Here is a 13,059-nt window from a genome sequence, read left to right on the forward strand (position 1 = left end):
GTGGAAGCACCCTTGCGCCGCCCTGCCTGGGGGGCAGTCTGGGGCCTTGCTGCCCTCCTCCGATGGTGTCTCCTACCCCTGGTGGGGGCGGCACAACATGGCCCCTGCCCTTGAGGGTGAGGGCCTTGCTCTGGGCCTGCCGGGCCGCCTGCCCGCAGGGCGAGCCGCTGGCCTCTCCCTCTTCCGCGGCTGCCTGCGCCCTGCCAGCCCCGCACGCCCTGTGCTCAAAGGGAGCCCAGAAAAGCGTCGTCGTGGCGCGCCCCCCCCCCGGTTGCCGTGGAAACACCTTAGGGCCGGTACTACAGCTCCCAGAAGCCCTCGCGTTGCCTGCCCTTCCCGTCGTGCTCCGCGCCGCCCGCCTGCCCGCCCCCGCAGCGCTTTCGGCCTACGTTTCCCATCGCCCCCTGGCAGAGGGTGGGGGGGCGGTGTCCTACGGTGGCCGGCACGGCGGCGGTCGCGTGACGGGCCGGCCGGGCGCTGCTCGCCAAGATGGCGGACGAAGAGGGTGAAGGGCTGCCGCGCTCGGCGGCGGCGCCGCACCGGAACGGCGGCGGCGGCGGCGGCGGGGCCCTGGCCGGGCCGGGCGGCCCCCGCGTCGTCCGCATTGTCAAGTCGGAGTCCGGCTACGGCTTCAACGTGCGCGGCCAAGTGAGCGAGGGCGGCCAGCTGCGGAGCATCAACGGCGAGCTCTACGCCCCGCTGCAGCATGTCAGCGCCGTGCTGGGCGGCGGGGCGGCCGACCGCGCCGGGGTGCGCAAGGGGGACCGCATCCTGGAGGTGTGAGTACGGGGGGGCCGCCGCCGCCCGGGGCGCCCTTGCCCTGCTGCCGCCCGCCCTGCTCGGGGTCCCGGGGAGGGAGGGGACTCCTTCAGCCTCCTCGCTGGGGACTGGACCTCGCCGGGGGCCTGGGGGAGACTTGGGGGAGGCTGGGCTGGTCCCCCACCCCTCAGCGGGGGTGGGGGCGCGGGGGGTCTTTTGGGAAGCCTGGGCTGCTCTCCCCTCACGGGAGGCTTTGGGGAGGGGGGGGCCGTGCCAGCTTTTCCTCACCGAGGCTTCGTTGGGGTGGGAGTTCCTATTGGGGGGGATGGGTCTGGCCTTATTTCGTCTCATGGGGATCTTGCGAGGGGGCCCTTACTGGGAGGGATGGGGAGGACTATGCCAGTTTCTCCTTATTGGGAGCCTTGATGGGGGGCCTGGTGCCATCCCCTCATCAGGGGCTTTGGGGTACCCTTTTGGTAGTGACTGGTCCGCACCAGGGCCTTTGGACCCCTTATGAGGGGGGCCAGGCCAGCCTACACTTCCCCTGGAACTTTTGGGGGTGTTGGCCAGCCTCCCCTTCCTGGGAGTCCGCTTTATACAGAGGGGCTGTGGACTGGTGTCTCCCCTCGCTTGAGGGTTCTTGGGTATCTCTTTCTACAGACAGGTTGTGGGCTATTGTCTCTTTATGGGGGAATGTGGGCTAGCCTCCCCCTCATTGAGGTTTTTAGAGCCCACCTCCTTCTCTGTGGGATGGAGCGTATGGATGAATTGAAAGACGCTGCCCCATGAAAGAGCCCCTCTGGGGAAATGAGGGCTGTTCTTTCTCTATAGGGAGCCTCTCCCTTTGAGGGTGAATCTAAAGGTCCCCTCCAACATGCACGTCTGCCTTGGTGGCCTCTCAGACCTCCCGTCCTTGGGGAGATTTTTCCCTCCACCTTTGTTCTGAGGGGAGATCTTCTGGATCTCAGAGCAGAAAGGATCGTAGTTAGTAGATGAGGAAGGTGGTGTGCTGCCATCTCTCTCCAGCAAGAGAGATCGTCTGGAGAGAGGGAGCAGTTAAAGCTGGGGACTGTCTTCAAGGAGGTGGAAGGAGGATGCAGGAATCTTTCCCCCAGGCAGCTGTGGGAGGGCTGGACCCTTCTTTCCCCCAAAAAGATCCTTTGATGGGCAGGACTGAAGTGGGCATCAGCGGTCCTTGGGGTGATACCCCCTTAGGAAAAATTTTTAAGCTTGTGAGGCTGGGAATCATTGCCAAAGAAAGGGGAAGTGGGATCTCTCTCCCACTCCCAGGGAGTCTCTCTCTCTCAGTCCCAGGGAGTCCTCTGGGAGGGGGATCCCTAGGAAGAAATATCTGTAGGAGCAAAGTCCACAGATCTGCCTTCTGACAGGGACCCTGACTGGGAAGTGCTGGTGGAAGGGGGGTGACTCTGTGGGAGAACTTGTTTGTGGGGGAAACTGAACTCCTGAAGGAAAGCTGGTCCCTAGAGCAATCCCTTGTAAGGAGGGGAAGTAGACTAGGAGATGTGAAGGAGGGTGTCTGGAAGGAAGAGGGAGCCCTCTGGAAGTCTATTGGGGGGATAGCAGAGGGAGGGGGCTGTGACTGGGGGATGTTGGTACCTCGGGAAGGGGGGGTGAATGTGGGGCTGCTGTGGGCATGGCTAGAGAAGGAGGCAGCGAGGGCACCTGCAAACATGCTTGGGATGGGGAGAAAACCCTTTGGGAAGAGACAGAGTTGCTCTTGAGAACAGAGTGAGTGTCCTTCCCTCCCCCACCCCCTTGAAGTACTGTCATTTGGCAGTAGGAAGCAAAGAGAGAAATAACATGCTTGAGGATAGGACTGGCTAGTAATTTTTTTCTTCTCATGTCACTTGGACCTTGGGATGTCCAGAGCTGTGTGGTAGCTATGCTATTACTTTACAGCAGGATTTACAATGTGAACCTGAAAACATCTTTCGTAGGAATGCTTCAAGTACACTGAGGCTGATCTCCTCTTGCTCCCCCCCCCCCCCAACCCTTAAGCTACGAGCCCATGTTTGTTCATTGGCATCAATTAAATCTCTTTGATGACTTCTTATAGCCTCAACCTGTTGAGGTTTTCTTTTTTTTTTTTTTTTTTTTTTTTTAAAGTATGTTCCCTTTAGCTTGTGATTCTTTGGGTTGATTCTGCCCATGCTGAGCTGTGACATACCTACTGGTCTTTATGTATTTGTAGTTCATGCTGAGTTAGTTAAGTTCAATTACTTATTAATTACAGGGATTTCAGAGCAGCAGGAATGCTTTGCTGCCAGTCTTTGCAGGCTGCAGTGTGTGAAGGGCAACATCATGTGTTTGGGCCCGGCAGAGAAGAGCTGTTCTGACTAGCCCTTGGCTAGAGAGTCTGGCTGGGTCCTGCAGAAGGCTTAGTGTTCAGGTTTGGCACTGCTCTCTCTGACCCAAATACTTCATGCTCTGATTTTCTGTGCAGAAAAACTGTTCAGGGGGCGAATTATGCACCTGGAGGATCTACATGAGAACAGCGTTTATTGACCAAGGGAATTATTTGTATGCATTACAAGAAGCTGAGATGAAACTCTCCCTCTTGCCTACTGTGGGAAACACTTAAAACGGTGCGTTTAAAATTAGAGGTGTGTTTTGAGGCCAGGGCTGGAATTGGGATTTGGTCCCTGGCTTCTAGGCCAGTGCAAGGCAAGGATTTGTTTCTGTGAGTTAAGTGCTTACACCAGATAAGGGTCTGACTTTTACTCCGCAGCCAAACCTCGCCATGGTGTTTGAAAGAGTCAAGACCTGCAAATGAGGACCGTTAATAAGGTCTGCCCTGAGCTTGGGGGCAGGAGGAGGTGTTGGCTCATGGCTATCTGGACTCCTGGCTTCTGCCTCCATCTCAAAGCAGGGAGTAACTGTGGGTCGAAAGAACAGGAGATTTCCTGTTTCCATATCTTCCACTTCTGCGCAGCGTGCTCTTGAGGGAGAAGTCACTCTTTAACGTGCCCATGTATCTTCTTGTAGCACTTGTGAGATTGGCTTTCACCCTTTTCCAATATCAGCTATTGCTTTTGTTAACCTGGCTGCGTAAATCAGCCTGCCAGCCCTAAAATGTTACATGATACTGGTCGCGTTTTGGCAGTGCGAAGACCCTATGTCTTTGCACGCTCTGCTGAGAGCACAGATCAAGCATTAATTCTCCCTGGATCTATTAAAATCCAACTCCTGCAAGTAAATCTTAGCATGGTTGTGAGTTAGAGTAGAAAACAATAAAACTGACTCCAAAAATAGCTCTAATTTCCCTTCCTTTCCATGGCAGCACCCTGTGCACAATGGTGGGGGTGGGGTTCCCCAGGAGACCTGAGCCAATTTGTGCTAGGTCCTGACTGTTGCAGCCGCTGCTTTCGAGGCCCAGTGAATCCAGTTTTTTCAAGCCCTTGGCTCAGAATGAGCCTTTTGTTGCGTACCATATGCCACCCTGCAGTATGCTTAACTCACCCACAGGATAGCCTGGTAGTTTGGAAGTTTTGGTGAACTCTCTGAAATTTGGACTTTTCAATCTGTAGCTGGGCTGTTGAATAAGGGCTTGATATTTCAGTAGGAATTGTTGGGTGCTCAGCACCTCTGCAAATCTCACTTGTTTGGGTGCTGAAAGGCAAGTGCAGGATAGGATGTTTTCTGAACAGGCTCTTTTTCAGAGTGGGGCTTTGTTTCAAACTCCTGTAACTTTGCTGGAGTTTAATTCCTGCAGGCTGGTGTGGATCGGAGTTTTTGGAGCAAGAGCCTGAGAGACAAGATTCTTCTGCTGCGTGGCTGTGATCAAATTACTTTGGCTTTTGTGCTCTAGCCTGTTCTTCTCTGAAGTAGGGCTGAGTAACAGGATATTTAGCACGTGGTAATTTGTCTGCGGAGTCTGTCACTCCAAGGCTCTTCACCTGGCCTGCTCTCAGAGCCGGCCTGTTCTCAAGAGCCAGCACGCTCTGGGTGCAAATACCTGGAGACCCCCCCTCCCCCCGAAGCTACCTCTCTTTCTGCTAGAGACTCTGGGGTGTTACAGCAGCAGTAAGGTGAGGGTGGTTTTCCTCTGTGGGGTAGCGAGGTGAAGTGTGAACTGCTTTGCAATCCTCATCCAAACCCTAATGATATTTCAAGTGTTGTGTCTGAAGGGTTTATTTAGATTCCTGTGCTTGGTACAAAGTCCTTTGTTGCCATCCTTAACTGTATCACACTCTTGTATCTAACATCTTGCTCAGAACACTTGCTTTTGAAGGCTGGTTTTGCAACTTAACTAGGGAGTGCTTTCTAATCTTCTTAGCTTGTTGTGTGTTTGTGGGTGTTAAGGGCGCTGGAGACAGACAATGAAAGCTAATTTAGTTCTTGATTATCACCCTGAATGGCAATCATAACTAATCTTGATGGGGAAGAAAAATCTCACTGGTGTTTAGTTTGTTTGCAGGGATGCTTGCTCAAAATAATTGAGCAGATAAAGAAGGGATTCAGTTTTCAATACTATTGAACTGCTTGCAGCTGAAACCTGGTCAGGTCTAGGTGTAATTCCTAAGGTAAAGAGGTACCTTACACTGCCAGACCTGAGAAATAGTCTCTATCTGCAACAGTCACAGCACCTGCTACTTCAGAAGAAGGTGTTGTACCCTTTGATCTGGGTTTTGATGGACTGGCCTGCACTAGGGATGGCTTTTTTTCCTAGCCCTTGTGGGGAGAGTGACTTGTGCATGATGTGGGGAGGGAAAGAATCAGTTCTTTCCCTTATTCCCTTCCTGTAATAAGGACAATACACAAGTACCCCACCAGGATGATTGAATGGGTCCATGCTCAGCTCACAAAATAAAATGTTTTAGCTGTTTTACTTGTGTTTTTTTTTTTTACTTGCACTTCTGACGTCATCAGCCGAATAACTTTTTCTCAATAGGTGAGAAATTATGCCTGCCTATTGGTTAAAGATCTAAACAATGCATTTGGGGCTGCTGCTGACACCCCTAGTCTTGTTCAGGTCTGCAAATGTGAATGTACATGCACTGACTTCTTCAGCTTTTCACAAATGGACCAGCTCCTTCTCTTTAGGAAATTAAGCTCTCTCTCTTCTTGGTCTAAAGTCTAATTTTGTGTATTGACTTGGGACACAGAAAGCTGATTCTGCTTTGGAAAAGTACAGAACTGTCTGAAAAGGAGGAGACAGCTGTGTGCACTGTTAATTCACAGCTTTGCAGCTTGCACAAAGGGCACGTTGCCAGAAAATCACCTTACGAAACGGTCAGCAGGCTTACCTAGGCCAAAGTCTTTAAGGGCTTCTTTTTCCTTAACCTCAAATGGTTTTGGAAACGGCTTTCTTTTCTTCTTTGGATTCAGTCAAAATGTTGGAAACTTTATCTTGTGCGCCTCGATGGTGAGAACATGGAAGATACACTGGTACAGCTGCGTGTGGGGATACAGCCCACACTCATTAGTTCAGAGGTTGGTTGTTTTCTGCTGTGGTTGCTGTAAGCCTATTTGCAGCAGTAGTAACTCACAAAAGACATTAATTTTGGCTCACAGCCTCTCAAACCTGAAATCCCTCTAATTGCTAGCTGATAGACTTCTTTCCTCCCCACATCTCTTAAATGTACTGCTACCTTTGCAAAGTGCCATCTTCTTGGGAGAATTTTTGAATTCCCTGTAACCTTTCCAAGCTGCATCCTCCCTGCAAGCAGAGATGCTTTTCTGCATACGTTTTTGAAGTGCTTTAATGGTGGGTCAGCAGCTTCCCCCCCCCCCCCTTATGAACAGGCTTGCACAGGTGCAGAGAGAGGGAGTGTGTTCACCCAGTTAAGGCTATAGATTAAACTGGGAATAATTCAGGTCTCCTAATTGCTCTTTTTAGCCTGTGTTCAGCGTGCTTTACGTGCAGCTCAATAAGGCCGACATCAGCAGTTAGAGTGAAACTGCAAATATATCTCTTTTTTTTCTTGTGAGAGATAGCAGTGGGTAAATGAAGAACCCTTGTGCACTGGGTTTTCCATTAAGTGTACAATTAGATAAAAGTAAGAGCTGTTTTATCTACCCTGGTTTAACGCTTTTACAGTATATTTGAACAGAACTCTCTGTATATTCTTAGGAAAGAATATGATTACCAAAGCCAGAGCAATTTAAACCCATTTTCACAGTCTGTGCTGTTTCCTCGTGCTTTGTTCAGCTTGAGATACTGAAGCAAGTGGGTCAGTTCCTCTACGTAGTCTTGGCGGTCTTGTGAACCACCCGTATTCCAAACTGCTGTTGGGCTGTGATGCTGTTTTGAAGGGCTGGAGAGAGCAACCCTGCCAGGCTCTTCATATACGCCAGGCTCTAGAGACCAACTCTGGTCTCTAAAGAAGTGCCTTATGACAGTGGTTTTCATCCTGTGGTCTGCAGCGTCCGTGGGGGCCTGTTGCTGTTGCATAGAGCTCTCTAAAAGAGCACGACTAGAAAACCATTGCCACTGCCACAGGCTTGAGCTTCGTAGGCAGCAGCCTGAACTTCGCTGAGGGAGAATCTGGGTCTACAAATGGAGCAGACAAAAATCATTGCTTTTGTGTCAGTCAGAAAGATTAATCTTAGAAGTCCAACTCTGTTCCAGTACTGGGGTTTATAATCCAGCTGAAAGGCCTGGGTGCCCTATTCATCTCCAGTTGTCTTGGAGCGGTTTGATTGATGGTTCAGGGAAAGTAAAACCATGGAAGCTTTAACCTAGGTTGTGTCCTTCTCCTACTGCTGGTGTTTAGCTGGGGTAGAAACTGGCTGCAACTAACTGCTGCTGAATTTCCAGAATGGTTTAGATACAGATTTGGTTGCTGAAGTTTCCAAAATATTTTTCCTTTTTCAGTAAGACAAATAGCTTTCTACCTGCTGAGTCAATATTTATTCGCTTTACAGTAGTATTTAGTTTTTAACCTTTTGAAATGTTAATGCTCTTTGTCTTCTTTCAGAGTGTCTCCAAAGTGTTAATTTAAAAGGAATCATTGCTCTCATAATTGGAACAGATGAATGGCAATCATATTGTTTGCCAGAGGAGAGCGTGTAAATATTCACAGAACTTCCTTAAAATGTTGTAAGAGGCTTGTGTGAAAATGGTAATTATCCCAACCTTTTCTTTTATGTGAGAGAGAGCAGAAGTTGGAAAGGTCACTGGAGTTGCACTTGTTAGCGTCCTCCTAATTTTTTTTATGTGGTTGGAATAATATTGAAGAAGATCTGGATTTCTTAGCTGTGAAAGAGGAAGCTTGGCTTCCCCTCTGGTAAGAGCATTTGACAGATTAGAAATGGGGAAACACTGCTTAGGCCTCAGCTGAACAGCCAAGGTAGGATTATGCCCTGGGATCTGAGGACTATGTTGGTTCAGTTTAAGGAAGGCTCCCACTGACCACTGTGTGGCTTTAGATACTGAGCACTTTGGGACTGGAGCCAAGCACACTATTTGCCCCTTTTGGGGTGGGACTTGTAGTGCTCAAGCCACAAAATGCCATTTTTCTCATTCCCCTTTGGGCAGGGGGAAGGATGCAATCTTGTGGTTAAAGCATTGAGCTAGAACTGGGAACCCTAGGGGATGGCTCCAGGCTTTGCTGCATGCTCTGTGTTGGAGAAACTGTTTAGGTTGACTGGTCTCATTTATATTGTGCAGCTGAGAAGCTAACACTCATCTGTGTGATGAACTCCAAGAAGCTGGGTCTGGCATAGCTGTGGGTGGGGGGTGTGTAACAGTGATACATCCAAGCTACTACAGTAAAGTTGCCATTAATCTATTGGGGTGAATCTGTAGCCGTGCTGTGGAGTGGTGGAAGGGACCTGACACTGTCTGCAGCATGGTGGCTGCCTCTTTGTGAATACACCCTGGAACGTATTTCCATGGGAAGCTATTCTGGTGTTTGGGAGTAGCTGGTCGAACAGATTTGAGAAGCGGCTGTCTCAGCGGCTGCTCCAGCAAGCCTGGAAAAACTGTCCCATGCTACTGTGCCCGGTAAGCTCATTAGCTATTCATTTTTATTTCCAGAGGCTTTCCCAAGGAGGCTGCAGATCCATGTGGTGACTGCCCTTGTCGCTGGATCTCATCTTCAGCACTGTTCCTCCTTTGTCAGCCCTTCTCGGAGCAGAGAGTAATCTGTCACTGCTGCTGTAGTCTTAGCACTGCACTTAAAATCTCTCCCACAGCTGATTAGTGGTGAGAAGTGGTGTATTATAGAAGAAGCAGGAACGCAGTGGGGCTTCTTGGGGATGTATTGGATTTTATGGGAGTTTTAGTATGGGCTTAACATACAGACACGTTGTCCTGGACAGTGCTGGAGCCACATGTGTTGTGAGCCAAGTGTCAGGAGCTGGAAGATAAAAAAAAGCGTTGGGTGGGAGAGGATGGCAATTTGGCAGACGGCCTCCATTAAGAGATAGAGGACACATGAAATTGTGGTGTGAATAGCTGCTTCCACTTTTATTCCTTTTTATTCCTTAGGCCACATCTACCCTGCAGAGTCTTGCCAACCTGGTTCTGCCCCACTGGGGTGGGAAAGCAGTGCGATTCCTGCCTGATACAGCTGGTCTGGTGGAAGAATCACTTCACCAGCAAAACTGGGTCCTGGCCACTATTGCTTCTTTTTTGCAGGTTATGCAGGTTGTGTCTTCACAGCAGACTGCAAAGCTGGGATCTGAGCTGTGCTTTGCCGTGGTGCACTTGCTGATAGCCTGGGACAGCAAAGGGTCTTCATCTGCTAGAAGAGCAAGGCTAGTGCAAGTGAGACCTTAAAGATGACTTAAAAATCATTTCTTGGGTGGTTTCTTGGTTGGGTTGGTGCTTTCTGACTGAACAAAGCACAAAGGCAGACCTTGGTCTTATTCTCAAGGAAGCTTATTGTGGGCTTTCTTCCAGTAAATTTCCTTGTCATCTCTTGACAGACAGATAGTTGGGAAATTTTAAGAAGTCTTTGCAGAGAATGAGTCATTCAGCGTACAAATGGGGAAAATAAGTGAAATGTTCTTCTGTCCTGGGAATCTAGTCTTTAGCATTGGTATGTTGGGGAATTTTACTTTGTCAAATACATCCTCAGGGTTTCCCAGTGTCTCTAAGTCGTTCCTGTTCTTACTGCAGGGATCATTGAAAATGTTTTCCTAGAGGTGTGTCTGAATTCAAGCATAGCTGGTTAGTGAGATGCTTTTTAGGGGGAAGCTGTCCTGTGCTGGCAGAGAGCAGGGTTGGGAGTGCACAGCTCATGGAGTAAGCAGGGTGCTTCAGCAGCTTGTCTTCCTTCCAGCCATGGTACTGTGCCAGCCCACAGCCACTGCTCACTTTCTTTGGCCTAGCACTTTGGAAACTGTTTCAAAGAGGCTTTTTAATTCATTATGGTGAACAAACACCAGTCTCCTCTGCCCCCCAGCATATCTTTCGGTGGCAGGAGCTAGCAGAACCACAGGCTGAAGATCATCTGTTAAGTGTAACCTGCTGTAATTCTCAGAGCTTGTCTTTTGCCTTAGCACCAGGTGAGCTCTCCCTGATGGGTGAGTGTGTCACATCTGGCAATGACTAGCGATATTGCTCCTCGTGTGCCATGATTGCTGCCTTTGCAATCATGTCAGCAGACATCAAAACGTGCTGCTGCCTCAGGTCATAGTCCAGACTCTTAGTCCAGACCTGCCTTGGCTGGCATTTTAGGCTAATACGCTGGACTGTGGACTGCGGCATTGATGTGTGTTCCCTCGGCTGCCTCTGCCTTGGGGATGGTGATTGCCATTAGAGACAAGCTAACAAGTGCTTTGGGATTATGTTGTCCTCAGCAAGTCCAGCTTGGCAAAGGTGAGCTAGAGCCCTTAGTCATGCTGGGTATTGAACTAGACTGACCTTTTCCAGCACTGACAGGAAAATAGCTTCTCTGCAGCTCCCTGTTTGGGATGCCCAGAGTGTCCCTTGTGCAGCATCTTTGCATGACAGGAATTCCCCCATTGGGGTGACAGCCTAAGAAGGCTCTACCTTGTCAAAATCAACAACCTACCACTTGCGCTGTTCGAAGACCAGGCAGGGTTGTCACACTCTAGAACTGCTTCTACTTACTGACTTCAGAGCTCTCTGTGAACCTGTGTTAACTTTCCTGTGAAGAAACCTTGCATCCTCTGCAAGGTGAGAAGGAAATTGGGCACTGAGGGAAGAAGACTTGCCCAACATCATGCAATGAAAGATGACAGAACTTATGTTCCTGATTTAACCACATCTGCGTTCAGTGGCATATATCTGAGAGAAGTGATTTGTCGGAGGAAGTTGCTCTTTTTTTGCAATCTGACAAGCCGTGCTGGGATTGCATGTGCCTTGGCTGCTATTTCCCATCACGCAATCGTTTTCTTTGCGTAGAGCAGAGTTCTCCTGTATTTCACTTCTTGTGCAGAGCAGAGCTCTGCAGCCTGTCTCCCTGTACCTCCTTTGCAGAGGGAACAGTTGGTTGGATCTGATTGTCTTCTGCTGCTGTTGTATCCAGGTGTCCTTTCAGTAAGGCATAGATGGACCAGGCCCAATGTAGAGTCAGCTCAGCCTGGGTGGGAGCTGTACATACCCAGCAGGGTATGGGGAACTTAGTTTGTGGGGTTTTTTTGTTTTGCTTTGTTTTTTTTCCTCCAGCTCCAGACAAAGACAGTAGCTTCAAGAGAAAAGCATCCAAGTGTCCCATTGTCTTAGGAAAGCGTGTTCAGCTCTTCAGGTCCTGACAAGTTTGTGGCTGAGTAAACAGCATGTTGTTCAGCTATGCTCATCTCGCCTTGCCAGATGCTTCTGATTTGCCTGTGTCATATGATTTACTGTTCCTTTTCTTTTTAGGTTTGTCGATGATTGTTCCAGACTGAGTTGCTATGGTGACTTTGTTGCAGAGGTGCTAGTCTTCTGGCCCTGTGCTACTGCAGTACTGCCTGCTCCTTTCTGCTCCTTAGCGTTGCAGAGCAGGAGGCCAGCATAGCAGAGGGCCAGCAGGGCTGCCTATTAAAATAGCATCTGATCTTAGAAAGAAGCCTCGCTACTTGGAGTGATTGAGAGCCGGGAGTGGGTGTTATCTTTTTTTTGTGAATGAAATGATGCATTGCAGACTTAATTGTTGGGAGGGACAGGGCATCCAATTCCTGCGTCCTATCCTAGTTTCCCCCGTGTGCTGAGGGCTCTTTGGCTCTGGGAGGAAATGTGTGGTAGGAGAAATCACCAGGGGCCGACATGGGTGTGGAAGAGGAAGAGGAGGAAGCTCGTGGCATGTTTCTTCTTAGTCTGCTGGTGGAGGGGAAAGTTGCAGTGTCTGAAGTCTCTGCTGATGGGGAAATTAAGTTGAGGACCTGGTTCAAATCCAGCTGGGGCTGGCTCCATAACCCCATCGAACAAAATCGTTATGTGGGCAGCAGTACTGTAGAATTTCATGGACTGGATTTAATTTTAGCCAAATGGAAATGATTTCCCATATAGCATAAAATAGGAGCACATGAGTGTTGATCAGGTGGAACAAATGTGAATGTCTCTTTAATGTGACACTGAATTTTGGTGACTAACAGCTTAACTCAATAATGAGACTGCCCTGTGAGATTGAATTTGCTGCTTTGGGGGCCACACTCCTACTGTGTAGTATTGCTGGCCAGTGAGGAGGGGATTTTTCTGCTTCCTGAACTTAATGGCCTAGTGAAATGGCTACTGTAAAAGCTGTGCATAGCTTTCAAGCACCTTTATCATGAAGAACCCAGAGGTTGCATCCAAGGATTGCTGTTTTATTCCTTCCCTGAGACTTATATGGGAGCTCTGTGTAACTGAGCTGTAAGTAGGCTGATAGCTGGAGGAAGCTTTCTCATCCAACTCATAGCAAAGCGCAAGCGCTGTCTTTGGCATAGAGTATACACACAAGCAGCACTGCTTGGATTTTATTTATTTATTTATTTTTTAAACTTGGTTCAGAGCCTGGGATCTGTCACCCAGATTTGTAAGTTGAGATCAGATCTTTCCAGGGTGATTCTTAAAAAGTAAAAGGTTCAATAAAAAATGATCGATGCAAAGTGGTAAGAGCTGTTCTTTTTCATTTGAGAGCTAGAGATTAAAACCCAAAACCCACACTTGATTTAAGGCAAGCTCAGGTGTTTCTGTGACTAACATTAGGTCTTCAGCAGTAGGATGATGATAATCTGTTCTCTGGCTTCAGGAAGGAGTAGCTGACTTGCCAGAGGGGATAGCTGAGAGAATTTTCTCTGTCTGCATGGTCAGCATTCATGGCTGGGAAAGTGCAGGCTGCTTTCCTTTTGCATTCCTCTGAAGCATCAGGTAATGACCATAGCCAGCAGCCCAGAATATGGGTT

At 49.1% G+C, this 13,059-nt stretch overlaps 1 protein-coding gene across 2 annotated transcripts in view; it reads left to right on the forward strand.

Annotated features, from left to right (window-relative positions):
- Positions 1-469: 469 nt before the first annotated feature.
- SNX27 (sorting nexin 27) overlaps positions 470-13,059 on the forward strand; it is a 42,032-nt gene continuing 29,442 nt past the window's right edge. The window contains exon 1 of one of the 2 annotated variants that reach the window (XM_068922005.1): positions 470-779. In XM_068922005.1, coding sequence (XP_068778106.1) covers positions 490-779 — 290 coding nt within the window. In that variant the 5' untranslated portion in view covers positions 470-489. The remainder of the gene's footprint in view (positions 780-13,059) is intronic. The other variant, XM_068922006.1, reaches the window with a different exon arrangement.

The sequence above is a fragment of the Struthio camelus genome, chromosome 30 (assembly GCF_040807025.1).
Source record: "Struthio camelus isolate bStrCam1 chromosome 30, bStrCam1.hap1, whole genome shotgun sequence".
NCBI classification, from domain to species: Eukaryota; Metazoa; Chordata; class Aves; order Struthioniformes; family Struthionidae; genus Struthio; species Struthio camelus.